The sequence below is a fragment of the Atta colombica genome, unplaced genomic scaffold (genome assembly GCF_001594045.1).
Source record: "Atta colombica isolate Treedump-2 unplaced genomic scaffold, Acol1.0 scaffold228, whole genome shotgun sequence".
Classification (NCBI taxonomy): domain Eukaryota; kingdom Metazoa; phylum Arthropoda; class Insecta; order Hymenoptera; family Formicidae; genus Atta; species Atta colombica.
In genome coordinates, this window is record NW_017259325.1 from 1,481,486 (window position 1) to 1,498,454 (window position 16,969).

Genomic DNA, 16,969 nt, shown 5'->3' on the forward strand with positions numbered 1-16,969 from the left:
TATATATATATATATATATATAATTGTATATACAAAAAAATGTCAATTTTATATATAATTATATATAATTATATGTAAAATATTCCTCATTTTCCCTCTTCCTCTTTCCTCGGGCATAATTTTTATAGTTGCTGATAAGGTATGACATCATTTTATGACTTGAGACAAATTAAATATTAGGTGATATTTAAACAAATCGTATCAATTTTTTACCGATTCCTACGATTTTATATTTTAAATAAGTTTCTGGAATTTATTTTATATTTTTTATTTTAAATAACTCGTAACAGTTATTTTATTGAGTCATGATCGGCATTATACGTAAATTTAAAGAATTTCTGAAACACAGACTAATTTGCGGTAATGTCTTAAGTTAATTTATTAACTGAAAAATGAAATAACGATTAACTTAAGGTTAAATTAAAATGTTTAATATTTTTAGCCAAAGCTGTATTTAGCGCAAATTATTTCACAATATTAAGAAAATTTACATGTATCTCTACATAAAAAATATATACATAAAATATTTTATCAACCTTTATTTAACCTTAATTATTTAAATATGAATTATTAATATAAAAGAATAATGAAACTTGAGACATAATATTGGAATATCAAAAATATTCCACGCGAGTAATTATTAATTACGTTTAAAAGAACCATACAAGTAAAATATAGGATTGAACTATAAGTGTCAGAGATGCCACAAACCAAAACACGAAATGTACGACGATACCCGTTTGTCAAAATCATAAAAATATGAATAAAAATATGAATAATTGAATAAACCGTGAATATTTTTTTTTCATACGTGACAATTGAATATCCGAATAGCGAAGGGTGGTAGCGCGGCAAAAAGCGAGGGGAGCGAGTGGTGGTTGATACGTCATCGCTTCGGTATTCGCTCGGCGATCTTGGAGGGAGACGGAAGTGTGATACGAATCGCTCCCGGTGTCGCATTAATTTATAAAAATGAAATATCTACGAACGCGAATTACATAAGAACTAAGTGTGCTAATGGTTAAGAAATAAGTCAGAAGTTATTTAATCCTTAGTACACAAACATTCGATCATTCGTGTCTTAGCTTAATTTTTATCATTTTTACAAGTATATATATATAAATTATTAAACAATTTTTATAACATATATATATTTTGACATCTTTAGAAAGTATTTGTGCAATTATATATTCATAACAAATTGTAGATAAATTGTTGTAACTAAATATAGTTAACAAAATCAGAAAAATGCACTGTTTCATATAAAAATATAAAACTCTGAAACAAAAATGTTTAAAGAAAAAGTATTTCAGTATTTTAAAATTGATATTCCAAAAACTACAAGAAAAAAAATAGTTCAAGTGTCGGCTGTCTAAAAAGTTTAGTTATTGAATAACTTGAAAATGATGTTTTTTTAATATATGTGAATGACTACAAATTGAAAATATATTACATTTTCATTTTAAAACGATGAATTTTATTATTGCTATTGTGTTAAAAAAACTTATAATTTATTAGAAAAATATTATCTATAACATTACAAACAACGTAATATATAATTACGTTGTTTAAAACAAAGATATCAAAAATTGCGTTTATTAAGAATTAATATGTATATTATTTTAGGATTAAATTCTTTTTTTAATAATTCGCAAAATATTTTCGTAATACAATCGAGAATTGAAGTTTTAAAGAAAAAAAAATTTTGTTTCGTTGCAGAAAATGTACACACTTTCATTTGTGAACTTTGGAGTTATATCAGTTAAAGGATACGCACGAAGAAACACACAAAACTTGTTCTCTAGATGCCAAACTTTTTTTAGTAATAAAAAAAAGACCGATATTTGGCCAGGTGCTCTTAGTATTTAAAAATATTATAAAAAAAAAAGAAATGAGCAGGATACGAATGATCCAGATGTATACTAAGGTTAAAATAATAACTTTTAAATAACTTTCATCTTTTTTAATAAAATGCATTTTAAATATCTTTATTTTTTAAATTCGACTGAGCTCCGTATAAAATTAATAGTACATTATATTATATTAATATATAATATAATATAATGTATTATTAATTTTTGCAGTTTAATGATTTTACTTTCTAATTATTCATATTTTAATACTAGCGATAAACAGACATTTATTCGGCAATAATTAACAGAAAATTTGTACTGTTACACGCAAATTAGGTAGATATATGAGTCTTATTTTAATAAAAATTTAGGAATTTAATCGATATTTTAAACAATGTCAAACGGTTTATGAAACTAAAGAGGAACTATGTAATAATTAAGGCAATAATGAATATAATTAAGTAAAATTTATTTCTATAAAACTGAAAATTCAGAGTGGAAATTTTACAAAACCTTATTTTTTTTTTTAAATATAGCACGGTTGGCGCATAACCTTGATGTTTGTTTTTGCGCGGTGGTGGGACAAGTGGGTAGCTCATTATTTACATATGTCGACATCGTCGACGCGTTATCATTCAACTTCGAATGTTAATCTTCTTCGCAATCACGACAAGTGCTAGATAAGTGCTAGATGTATTTATTACGAGATGTATTTTACATTCGTTTATAGCACAGGATTATTAATTCGCATGATTGTTAATTATTCGTAAATGGATCGAGCCAATCATGTAAATCACGAATATATATATTATACAATATATATATTTTACGAACATATTTCATGCGATGTATTCGTTTAGAATTGAAACAATGGAGAAGAAGATTTATAATTGTTTTACAATAGTTATGGACGATAATTATTTTTCGTTAAGATAAAATTTTTCTTTTATTTAAATATGTAACTGTCTATTATTACGAAACGTATTTTAAATTGTATGTCCGATTAAATATTAATTTAAATTGTCAAGCAATTTTTGGCTCGATTTTGTTTAATATTTTTTGTTTTTATTTATTATACACATATATTTATACACATATATTTTGAACGATATCATATGAATTACAAGAAGAGCAAACTCTTTGCTATACACGATAGAGTTCCAGAAACCCCAGTACAATTTGCTAAATCGAGATTTTTTTCGTTTTTGAACTTTTCTTTTTCTTTGAATCTATAATATATCTCGGAACTCCTTAATTCTATCGACTTTTATATATCATGAACTTATTCATGAACTTATATCATGAACTTATTCTTTAATCAATTCTCTGTCGATTGAGGAAAAAATTAATTGAAATAAAAACCTTTATTAAAATTTTTAATTTAAAACATTTTCGTTTCCTTTATTGTTTTTTATATTCTATTTTATCTTGTTTTATTTTTATATAATAATTTTTGGTTCGTAGCCCTCTTTTTCTTTGTTTTCTAAAATTTATGAGCCTTATTACTAATCAGATAATTTAATTGAAATACGAATTATGTCTATTTTTATGGAAGTTACGGTAATAAGTATGGATGGAGTCCTAGAGACTCGAGTGTGTATATCAATGGTAGAAAAAAAAGTATGTATAGCAAGAGTTAATAAATATCCTTAATATAAAAATAACGCAATTCGTACAGTTTGCGAATAATTTCTCGTTTTCGTGCATTTTTCGCAAGTGCGTAAACGATGAAATCGAGCATAACTTTATTGTGATTGTCTGCCGGCTATGATAACAAATTAATTATAGAAGGATTATTTTTCTTTCTTACTAATATCTGGCTTATTCAATTAATATCTCAATTTTACAGACATAATAAAAGATTCATTTTTTTTGTCCTGAATTTGTTTCGCAATAAATAATAAACTAACATGTGCTCGATATTCATATTTAAAAGTAAATCAATAACATATATATATATATTTTTTCTTCCCTTCTATGACCTTGATGAGATAGAAGAGCTCAATACCTCGAGAAAATACACAAAAAGAATGGATTCTTAAGTGTCTAAAAATTTTCAGATTTATCTAAATTATGTATTTAACTAAATTTTTAGATATTTAAGTAAAATTGTTCTCTTTGTGTAAAAATCCAATGACGGGGAAGCTAATGAACCCTCGTCGCCGATTTAAATGAAAATGAACGAACCGTAGCCGGTTCGTCGCGTCGTGCGTTTTGCATCAGGAGTGCCATTAAAATTCTCGGCCTAATAGACTTTTTACGATTCCCACGGACTCCTATCATAAATTTAATAACGTGGAGTGCCATAGTATCGCACGAAAGACTTTATTAATGATTAATCCGCGCGCGATTGTAGTATATTACCCGCGAGTATTTTTCGCGAGTATCCTGTGCGAGAGAATGACAATCCAATCCTGAGAGAAGGAGGTGGTCTGAGAGAGACATCAGACATCGGTGGAACAATCTTGGGGTGAGTATTATTTCTTATCTGCATTCAAATAAGAATTTTTTCCGATTTATTCGAGCTTCTTTTTTACTTTTTATTTTAACAAGTTAATAATTAAAAAAAGAGAAACCATTTCGAAATTTTATGAAAATTTATTCTTGTTTCAAAGATTTTTTTCGGAAAATAGATAATTATATTCTACACTCATTCTTCAATTCTCGCGATACTTTTTATACGTAGTTTTTTTACGCGGTAAATAATCTCTTTTTTGCGCGGAATTTTTTTCTAAACTTTTACTATTTGTGTTTTTGTACAAATATGTAAAATAAATATTTTTATAACATACATATTTTTATAACATACAACATATTTTGATAACGTTTTTTTTACTGGCAGACTCCATTTATCCAATTTTCAATTCCGTAAAAAAATTACATGTGCTCCATGTAAATCAACAAGTGTTTATAATTAAAAACTGAATAAAAAGTTTGAATTAAGTACATAAAAATTATCTTTTGAAATGTTAATCATTTTGAACATGTCTTCAATTAGGACCTTATGTTTGTATATTACAGCATCATCGTAGATATCTGGCTAAATAATTCCGTTCGTTGCACATCGAATTGGTGAGTCAGAAATTTTTTTATTGAGATAATGAATCTACGATTAATTGTGTCAAATATAAATCAAATATATTTCAGCACATGTTGAATAACAATAAATTATTATCAAAAAATTTATATTTCGTAAATTCGTTGTTTTAAAACGGGTGAACTAAAATTGATTATTGAAAAAAAAACGTAAAGAATATATAGACAGATCTATGAGTTATCATAATACCATTTGTGACTGGAAAAGGGAAGTGAAAATTGAATTAAATTAAAAATGCTTATTTTAAATTTTAATAATTAAGAAAGAATTACTACATTTTGATTAATAATATTTAACGTTATCAAAAATAATTTTAATTGTTATAAATTGAAATATAGCAGCCAAAAGATATAATTGAATATTATACAATAGTTATAAGGATTATTAAATATTATATATAAATTTACAATTGTAATAATAAATATTACATTATTGATTATATACACATTGTATATGTATATATTTTTTGGAGGATTTCAATCTCATTCCTTACCGCTTAATTATCTACGAAAAGTCCTTTAAGCCAATAAAGCATCGATTTTACTAGTTCTGTTCCTTTATTTTCAACATAATTCGCATTTCGTTGATATCTATACGGCTTTCCAATATTTCCTCTAAAATTTTCTGGAACGTTGTAGTTATTGTTAATCAATTTTGTTGCTTCAAACTTCTTATTTCCCTTTTCATGAAAAATCTTATTTCCTAAAACAAAATTATCTTTTTATATACTTCTTATCTTTTTATCAAATTATATTAATTACCTTCTACAGTATCCAATAATTTGTCCGATTTTTCTTCTTCTTTGTTCATTTTGGATTTTTCGGAAATATTAATTTCTTTAAGAACAGGATTCCCTTGATTTTCGGAATTTATCTTCTGTACAATATTCACATTTTGAACATTGTTTGTATTTTCAACTTCAAATAGTTTTAATTTTTTAACTATTTTCGACTGATTTTCTGTATCTGCCTGTATTTCAAATTCTTCAGAATCCTTTCTCAAATTAAAAATTTTTTGAGTACTTGGAAATACTGAGAAATTCATATTCGGAGTATTCTTTTTCTTGCGAGAATTTATTAAATCTGAAAATTCATCAATTGCGTCGTTATTTTCATACAATAATCCGTTTTCATCCAATAATTCATTTTTTTTTATATCATCATAATTATTAACATTCTTTTCATCTGATTGACGTTTAAATCCTTCTACGGAGTTTATTATTGACTTATTATAATTTAATATTTTGTTTTGCAATTCGGTTTTATTTAATAATACTCTTTCTTCATTGAAATCAAGCAATAAATTGTATTTTTTTGCGAAATCGATGACAGGCATTGAAATCATTGCGAAATTATCATTATTTGGTTTCCATAAATGCTGTTCATTATTTCTTTCTTTTTCTTCTTCTTCTTTCTTTAAATTTTGTGTTCTCAAGGCGTTTCTTCTCGTCAGTATATTAAATGGTTGAAATGGAAAACTGTTACTTCCTAATATATTTTCTTGATCTTTCTTTTCCGAATTTGTTATCGTCGCATGCATATCTTCTTGTTGGTGATTTTTTGATGATCGAACTATATGTCCTTGCAGTGGGACGCAGCAGGGACATTTTCTTGTTAAAATCTGCTCACATACATTTTTGGAGATCAATAATGCATAAGAACCATCTTCCAATCTCTTTATCTCTAGCGGTAGTTTCACGCCATCATTGATGTAATAAAGTTGCGATTTCTGAAGTTCTGAGATATCATCGGAAACAATTGATGAAGGAAATAAGGCAGACGATTTAGAAGAAGAAACGATAACTTGTTTTTCTTTTATGATATCTTCATTATTATTTATCTTGTTAATTAGATTGTTATTATCCTTATCGCTATTGCCATTACTATTCTCATTATCGTTATTTATACGTATATTTGTAATTTTATCAGTTAATGAGGACGAATTAGTTCTTGAATTATCATCACCAGAAAGTCCTGTCTTGAAGTACGTAGTTTTTGCGTAAGTTCTTTGAATTTCCGTGGTAACTTCGTGGATTTTAATGATATTATTTTCTGTTAAATTCTGCTGTTGCGATTCTAAAATATTATCTGTTAAAGAAATAATTGTAGGTTTATATTCTTCTCCATTTGTAGATGAAATTAAATTACCATCTGTAGTAGTTAGATATTCCATTTCGTTTTCGTCTTTAATTTCTGCTATATTTTGTAAAGGCATGTCGTCTTGTGCATAATTGGATGAAGGTTTTTGTATAAAGTTCATGGGCGCTGTTGTAATTTCAACATTTTTATCATCGATACGATTTGTTGCATATTTTAAAATCTCAGGCGAATAATACTTTATTGGTGGCAGATTAAACTTAATTCTTTCTAATATTATTAGTGGATCAATCTTATCAGTTGTAGTAGTTAATATGTTTTCATTTAATGTATGATTTACTTCTTCTTCGACATTTTTAGCTCCTATGTTTTCTAAAATTTTGTTATCCGATACGTAATTGGGTGTTTCTTGTATAAAATTCGTCATCGTTATTGTTTCTTTATTTCTTTCTTTATCGATGGGATGATTTTTTATGTATTGTCCAGCTCCTGTTGAATTTGATTCTGATACGCTAAGATTATTTTGTAAAATAGCTTTGTGATAAATTATTTTAGGTTTCAGTGATTCAGCTATTTTCTTTTCTGCACCATCTTGTTCATCTATCTTCTTTAAAATTTGATCTGTAATATCTTCTTTTATTTTATCTTCATTTGTTGATTCTTCTTTTTCTTTTTTCTCATATAAATGTAATAATTGCGGAAATTCAGAAATAGTCAATATGTTTGCATTATTTTCTAATATCTTAGCTTTCTGATTGTCTGTGGTATGTATTTCTTTATTGTCTATTTTTGTATCTTGTTTTTTCATATCAACATTTTGTTTGCTATTTAATATTGAATCATCAATATTGTTTTCTATTTTGTAATTACTTGTAGGTATTTCTTGCATATTAATCATATCCATATTTGCCTCGTCACTAATAATTTCATTACTTTGTTCTAACGTATCAATATCTTCTGATGAATTTTTTGACTTTCTTGATTTCTGGAGAATGTCATTTAGTGCATGAATTATCAAATCATCTATTTTATCATCTTTATCGTTAGATAAATTATTTCTTACACTTTGTACGATTATATTTCGCACAATATTCTGGTCTATTTGCGATGCAATTGCCGGAGAGTTTAAAAACTCTTTGATGATCTCACGCAAATTTTTCGGTGTTGCTATTGATAAATTTTGGTCTAAAATTGGTGCTAAGGTCACTAAATTAGTTTTCCATTGTCCATCTTTAAATTGATGCTCTTCGAGCATCATCGGTGGAAGTTTGTGATGAAAACTAGAAAGTGTATCTAATATGCTGTGTAGAGTGTTTTTAATTACACCATGTGACCAATCGTTTGTAAAATCTTTTCTAGGAATAGCTGTAACGTAGGATAAAACATCTTTTACTTTGTCTACGATTGTATTTTCTATCTGCGGCATTGACAGAATGTCCTTTAAATTCGGAACTTGCAGAATTTCTGGTAGTAAATTTTTACCTTGCGTCTGAAGAATATTTTCATCAAAATCTTTTGTTTTGGTTAAACGAGTATTCGACGTAAAGTCATTAATGACCTTTCTGATAGAATTTAAAAGCAAGCTATTATCACAAAATGGTAATTTATTTGTTGATGAATCGATCATTTTAATATTATTGATGGTACTTTCCTTATTGTTTGAATTACTTAATTTTTTGTCGTTGAAATATTGCATTGTCGTAGATTGTTCTTGAGAAATCTCTCCTGGTTTGATGTTGGTTTCTATTCCTATTTCTTTTTTTATTTCCTCTACAAAATTATCTCTAGTTTTGGAATTAGAGCTAGTCTTTTCTTCAAAATGCTCTTGAGGGATTTTTTTTTTAGAATAAATATTCACATTTGATTCTTTTAGGTAGTTTCTATCTTGCTTTTTAAGATCGGTTTTAGAGTCGTAAACTGTTGTTGTCTCCTTTTGAAAAGTATTTGAATTAGATTTTATATTTGTTATCTGATTCTGTTGATTAATTTTCGAATTATTTGCTTTTTCATCACTGTTAGATTTATATGAAGGAGTAAAGTAAAAAAATTTCTTACTTGATGTTGGATTTACTATTTCCTCATCATTTGGATTTAACAATAATTTAATTTTATTTTTACTTTTTCCTAATAATTTTTTTTTTCCCATCGTTGTAGTTTCATCAATTGTCGGATCCATCAATTTCTTGATTGAAATATGTATAGTTTTTACAGTATTAAATGGTGTATTTTTATCATAGTTGATATCTGACTTAGAAATCTGTTTTATAGATTCTGACTGAAATTCACGCAGAGAAGCTTCATCAATATCATCATTTTTTATATTTGTTGATTCAAGATATTCATTTACATTAACATTTGATTTATTGATTTTATTAGTGGATGACTCCGATGCAAAGTACGGATCAGTCGCTTTGAGTTTATTTGAATGATTAATGTCATCTCTAGGGGATATTTGTGTGACATATTCCGGAATTCTAATCGCAGAATACTTGTTAGGATTATTTTCTTGCACCTGTTTAGCAAATTTTGGTGATATTGCACTGAGCACGCACACATCGCGACCAAATAGTTTTATGCATTCTTCCATGTTAATAAATTTTCCATCATTCGTTATATCATAGGTAACGAATGGTACGCTGCTTGTATCGACATCATCTGCCGAATATGTCGTTGACTTAGAAAGATCATCTAGATTTCTTTCCGTTTGTTCGGTAAAATCATTTGATTTTTGCACAACTTTATTTAAATTAGAAGGACTTATAGTGTCATCTTCTTCCGTTGCATCAGTCAAATAATTTAAATTTAAATTAGCTTCTGTTTCTGAATCGGCTGATGCATCTACTTTTGAAACTTCTGTGGTTAATTTAGGAAAATGTTCTTGATCTCCTTCAGAGACACCAATTGGATTGTTTGACTCAAGATCATTTGTTGCTTCCCTACTAGTTATCGCATCATAATCTGCCAAAGGTACATTAGTAACTGACATGGAATTTTCCGAATTGGTTATTACAGGTGAGCAAATGCACGGTTTTTTATGAATAACCAGTTGATCTTGATTATTTTCAACTAAATAATTTTGTCTGTTCTGAAATGAAATAAAAGGGATTCCGAGATCAACATATTTTCCTTCATTTCCAATCATCTGAGATAAAACATTTGGCGTTATTCCATATAGAATTGATACAGGCGGAATGTTCATTTTTTCTGGATAAGATTGTATTGGGAAATAATTGATAAAATTAGAAAAAGGCAGTTCATAAGGATTTTCATGATATAATTTTGGCGATTGTTGTTGTAAGATATTTGCTTTTGCATTTTTATGTTTTATTAGTCTTCTTTCATGATTTATCTTTTCAGGTTCGTTTTTGGAGGAACCTAATATTTTTGAAGAACTTTCTTTTGATGAGCTAGAAGAACAGTCCTCTTCGCAATGACAAATATATTTTTCTGTATTACATTTCTTTGTTTTTTCTGGAAATTTTAAAGTTATATCCTTCGCATTTAGATTGTCGTTAAACGGTTGTAGAAGAATTTTATCTTCATTTGTAACAGCTACCATTCTTTTTGATGTCGCTGAGTTTTTCTGAGAATATTTTGTGTTTTTTGTAATATGGTCATCTGAATTTTGCTGGAAAGTTCCTACGTTGATATTTTTGTTAGCAGTTCTCGTTCTATTATTATTTTCTTTTGTTGATAATAACAAAAATCTACTTCTCCGACGTGTATCGCAACGCTTTGTTTTTTGACCCATTTCCTTTGACTTTTCATGTTCATTTTGTGTTTGTCGAACTGGCATTAATAAAATGAGTGATCTTTTTGAATTATCTTTTATAAGATGTTCGTCATTATATAACGATGGATAGGATAGAATTGTCGATAATCTAAAAATAATAAAATATTTGTTTAGAAAGACTTGTTAATTTATTTAACATATTTATTACACATATATACACACACTATCGTTTAAAAGTTTGGAAGCAGTTGAAAATTTGTAAAAAAAATGTAGTAAAATGATATTAATTATAAAACTTTAATTATATACTATACGAAATTACAATAATTTAAACTCTTAATTACTAAGATTAATCATTAATACCTAAATTTTAATTATATTTTTAATTTATTAAAATATCTATGTCTTATTTTTAATTGTTGTAATTATTTTAATTGTTCGAATTAGAAGCATTTTACTTATTCATTTTAGTGATCATTAGAATGCGATTGAATTATATTGTGATTGATAAACAAATAATAAACATAAATAAATAATTATATTTACTCAAATCACGAAAGTTTGTTCTTTCTCTATAATAGAACAACAGTGTCTGAACACAAGTCATCATGACATTAGAATGACGTCTGTTTCGCCAAATGACTTCAAAATTATTATTAATAATTAAAAGTCATTTTTCAATCATTTACGATCCATTCTAACATCATTTTAACGATATCGTGACTTGTTATTCTATTAAGCATGTACACTCGGTAAAATTCATGTCTTATAAATCAGCAGAACAAAGTAAGCAAAATCAATTCTAATTAACATTTGTTAATTAGAATTTTTTTACTTGTTGTTCATTTGTTGCTAAGAAATTGCCAAAAAAAATTGTTGCTCTGTCAATTTTCTTAAAAAATGATGTTCCCGTAAAGGAAGATTAAGTTTTTAAGAAAATTTGCAAAGCAATAAATTTTTTTTCTTGACAACTTTTTAGCAACAAATAAAAATGTTAATTAGAATTGATTTTGCTCATTTTGTTTTACTAATAAGACTAATTTGTAAAATTCTTTAAATGGAATATTTCCTGGAACATGATTAGATAATATAATAGTTTGTCGAATATTTAAAACAATACTTAAGTTTTCCATATTGGATTTTTCTGTAGAAGTATTGACGCTACTGTTTTAAAAGAGAAAATAGCTTCCAAACTTTTGAACGATAATTCACATAAGATTTATTCGCATTGCTTGAATATCTAAAAATTTTTGTATTTAAAACGAAGTAAATACACTGCTCAAAAAATTATGGCATAAAAAAATTGTGGGCAAAAATTGGTAATTTTGCCAACTTTAATAATTTTGCGAAAAATTATCGTAGGATAACTTTTTTCTTTTTTAATTAAGGTTTGAAATCTTTATTTAAGCGTTATGGCCAGATTTTGTTTGATGCACCACTGTAACTCTCAAAAATATGAGAATGTGTATTTGTCATATTAAAAATTGCAAAGTTTGACGGAATGTATGGACTTTGTAAAATTTTTTTTGAAGAATGCCGTTTGCAACGGTATAAAGTTCGAATTTTCCTCTTTAATTTAAAAGAAAAAACGAATCGCTGTGATTTTTTTTCGCAAAGTTACAGCATTTTAAAATTACCTTTACATTTTTTACATATACTACTGGCATTACCGGATGCATCACGACGAGATTGCTGGATGGATTTTGCACATTTCTGTGTATATGCAAATTTATATTTGATAATCAATCGTAGATTAAGAGATTTAACAAGACAATCTGTCAATCTCAGAGACTTATCACAAGCTTTAGTACAAATCTCGAATGACATTCCGCAGGAAGAAATTAAGGCCTGCATTAAAAGTTCATATTTTATACAAACGTTATTTTCTAAAAAAATTTTACAAAGTCTGTGCATTCCGTCAAACTTTGTAATTTTTAATATGACAAACACACACACGCGCGCAGACACACACACACGCGCGCGCACGCGCGCACGCACGCGCACACACGTACACGCAACACTTACACGCATACCCTCATATTTTTAAGAATTACAGTAGTAGGGATGCATTAAACTTAAAATTTTTTGCAAAATTATCGTTAATCAAAGCCAATTCTTGCCAAAGTTTGACGGAATGCACAATTTTTCTATGCCATAATTTTTTTAAGCAGTGTATATTCGGATATTAAAAAAAAACGAAGATTATTTAAGTTCAAAAAGAGTACGCAATGCGAACAGATATAAGTATTGATAATTATATTATCTATAAATATTTGACAATTATATACCTACATTAGGTAACAATAAAAGATATCAATAAAATAGATAACAATTTTAATTGTTTGGATTTTTAATTAGTTTACTTAAATCATGTACGAAATTTTATTTTTTAGTTTAGTTGTTGTGGGATATTATTTTTCATTTAAGCAATATTTTTTTATTTTATCTATATCTTATATCGATATCATGAGGCAATGAGACAACTTTAGATCGAAAATTTTCAATTCAGCAGTTTGTTGTGACGAAGCAGATTATTGTGTGTATATGACACATAATATGATAATGACATTAATGATTTTGCTGACAAACAATTATGCAAGTACTAACATACTTTTTACGTCTGCACTTTGAAAAATTGAACTACTTTTATATAAAATTGGATCAAAAAAGAATCAGAATTTTTCTTATTTAAACTTTAATTTTTAGTACACACACAATGATATTCTAATCTTTTAGTACCTTTTAGATAGGTTATTTGTGTTTCGAATTAATTTTCATTATTTTTACGAGTAAATAAAAACTATTAAGTGATTCTTATGTATACTTTGACATCTTTAGAAAGTATTCATAAAGAATTGCATATTTAAAACAAAGGAAACAAATAGAGATCATTATTTGGTCTACTCCTAGTTATCCCATTAAAAAAAATGAGAAAAGAATGTGAATCTGATTGTGTATATTAAGGGTTAATTAATTAATAAAGTAACAAATTTTATTTACCTTGAATTTAATAAATCTGCAGTTTCTATATTTTTAGCAGTAGATACTTCTTCTGAACGAACAATCATTAATACAGTCAAAAGGCACAAAGTAATTTTCTCATACATATTGATCAACCTCTTTTCAACTATCGGATATTATCACGTTCCTCGATTGTAAACACAAAAATTTTTATTATACAAAAAAATAATATTATCATAATAATATTTATATAATATTAAATAAATTATAATATATTTTTGGACATACATTATATAACAGCCGAAAAAATGAAAAGTTAAAATAATGATAGATCAATAGTTATTAAGATAAATTATATTAATAAATATATGAAATAACAGTTGCATTAAGAGAAATAATAAATATGCTATATATTCCATTTTTTAATAGAAATATAGAGAATAAATAAGATAAATAAAATATTAGTTAACGTACTTATTAAATAATTGATTAATTTTATAATTTTAAAATTAGGTTAAATAAACTAAAATGTAAACAATATATTATGTAAATATGTGGCAAAATTTACTTTATATTGACGTCTCCAAAAACGAACTGAACTCAATCATGATCAAAAGCGCACTGTATCATTCAGTGATTCGATGAATGTACAATGGACATTCTATCATCACATCGTTATGAAATTTAACTCGTTAATTATGTCGCAATATGCATCGTATGTGTATGAACAACTTTTGATTCAATTATTAATGACCTGATTTTCTTAAAAATTGCTGCTTATAATTATAATATTTTTTGCAATTCTACGAATATGAATATCCTTCAACACAATTATAATATTGAATGATGTAATCAATTGAAAAATGTATCTGCATTTTAAAAAAATAATTATAGCAGAATCTAATAGTTAAATCTATAATTAATTAACTTTTTAAATAGTAACCTTGAAATAATTTTCAGTCTTAAAATACAAGTTAATAATAATAAAATAAAGTTTGATAATTTATTTTAATTATTAAGAATAATATCATTTATTGTAATTTAATACATTCTTATTTCTATATTTACTATCTTATTGATTTATTTAATTATAATAAATAATATATATCTATTATAAAATTAAATTACACAATATCATGCTAAATATTATATAATGCAATATTATATAAGGTGTACTTTTTTCCAGTTTTTAATAACACATTATTGCATTATAATAAGTGCATTATAATAAGTTCTATAAGTTTTTAAGATTAAGTTTAAATGAACGCTGAAACGCAAAAGTTTTATGAAAAAATTAATAGTTAAAAATTTATGAGTTATTTAACATTTTATGTCAATATGTATCACAAAAGTATAAAATATCTCATAAACTATTGGTTCTTTTTTTTTATTATGTTTATAATAAAAAAACGTAATATTGTTCAATCTGCACTTAAAGGTATATCTATATAGGATGGGGCACCTAAAACAAAACACCGAATATCTTAAAAATTAAACACGGTAGAGAAAAATGTTTCAGATAAAAGTTGTATGATTTGAAGGGGAACAAATAATGATAAAATTATTTTTAATCCTTAGTATTCACATCTCTAATAATCCTATACACATCCGGATATTTGTAACCCAGCGTTTTCTTTTGCTTGTATCTCAGATTATAGTGCATCGATTTTAACTAATTTTTTTTTAATTTAATGTTTGAAGAAAAAACCGAAAAAAAAAGAATTTTTGAGTTAGGAAGTCTAAAATATTGTAGCATAAAAGATATTTTACAATAAGTGAAAAGGGGTTGGAAAAAACGTGAAAAAAATGAATTTTTTTTCAAAAATTTCTTTCTCATTTATTTGTAAAAAATAAATAAAAAAATATTTTATTATTAGTGATAAATCAACAACTAATGAGTTGAACTTTAAGAAACTATAAACATTTTGTTCTAAAAACGATATTTTTTTCGCAAAATGAAAATGAGTAATTTTTCAGTTTTATGAAAAATTGAAATAAAATAAAGTAATCTTATCGTTCTTTTATGGTAAATATTAACAATCTACTATTACATTTAATATTAATAATTACAATAATTATTAATAAATGGCGATTTTTAAAGGGAAAAATATTAAATTTTTTTTTTTAAAAGCTATAGAGAAAAAGATTATAATTTTTTAAAGATTATAATTATAACATCATGAATATGCTTGTTTCTAGAACATTTGTATAAGAAAAAAATCAACAATTTAATGATATCAAATTTCAACCAGATAAATTCCAGGATATTAATGATATTCGACTATTCGAACGGATAGTAAAAAAATGCCGGATATCGGATATTTTCTGGATATCCGATGCATTTCTATTCTTTACTACATTGGATACTGGTCGTATCGTAATGCATTTGCCGCGGGAGTCATTATATTAAAAACACAAAAAAAAATTGACTTAAATCATTTTTTTATGATGCACTCATGATTAAAATCATAAATAATTTAATTAATCATTTCTACTTACATTTCGATTTTACAGTAAAGATTTTCTGATGTTGTAGCAAGAAGTTAGAGTAACCCCAACACGCACTTTACACCATACAATTACGTACATAATGGCGTATTAGGAGGTCGCCAAGCAAGAGAATTGTAGAGGTGATATATAAGTTCCTCCTCTCCTTCGCCACAGCATCATTGCTCAAAGCGTGTTCGAATGCCTAAAAATCGGGGGCGCTAATCCCTCTTGTATACTGAGGGTTAAAAAAATCGATTTTTCATCTCCACTTTTTTAAATGGAATGATATGATTTTACACAATATGGTTCCTCTAATTATTCTGCATATAAAAGTATTAAGATAGTGATATCAAAAGAACCAATAATTTATGAGATATTTTATATTTTTGTGATACATATTGACATAAAATGTTAAATAACTCATAAATTTTTAATTATTAATTTTTTTATAATCGCATCTTAATACTTTTATGAATAGAATAATGAGATGAATCAATTGATGGAAAAATATTACATAGTTGTTTATTTAAAAAATTATCCATTTCGCACACATATTTTTTTAAAGCAACTGTGCCCATGTAACCTCGAAAATCAATTTTTTTTAAAAACGGTTTCATTATTTGTCCCCCTTCAAATCATACAATTTTTGTCTGAAACATTTTTCCCTATCGTGTTTAATTTTCGAGATATTCTGATGTTTTATTTAAAGTGTCCCATCCTGTGTGCATATATATATATA

The 16,969-nt window shown here is 26.3% G+C and overlaps 1 protein-coding gene across 1 annotated transcript in view; it reads right to left on the reverse strand.

Annotated features, from left to right (window-relative positions):
• Positions 1 to 5,446: 5,446 nt before the first annotated feature.
• Positions 5,447 to 16,969, reverse strand: part of LOC108688223 (protein PFC0760c-like) — a 21,988-nt gene continuing 10,465 nt past the window's right edge. The window contains exons 9-10 of the mRNA XM_018194387.1: positions 5,712 to 10,927; positions 5,447 to 5,574 (exon numbers count right to left, since the gene is read on the reverse strand). Coding sequence (XP_018049876.1) covers positions 5,447 to 5,574; positions 5,712 to 10,927 — 5,344 coding nt within the window. The remainder of the gene's footprint in view (positions 5,575 to 5,711; positions 10,928 to 16,969) is intronic.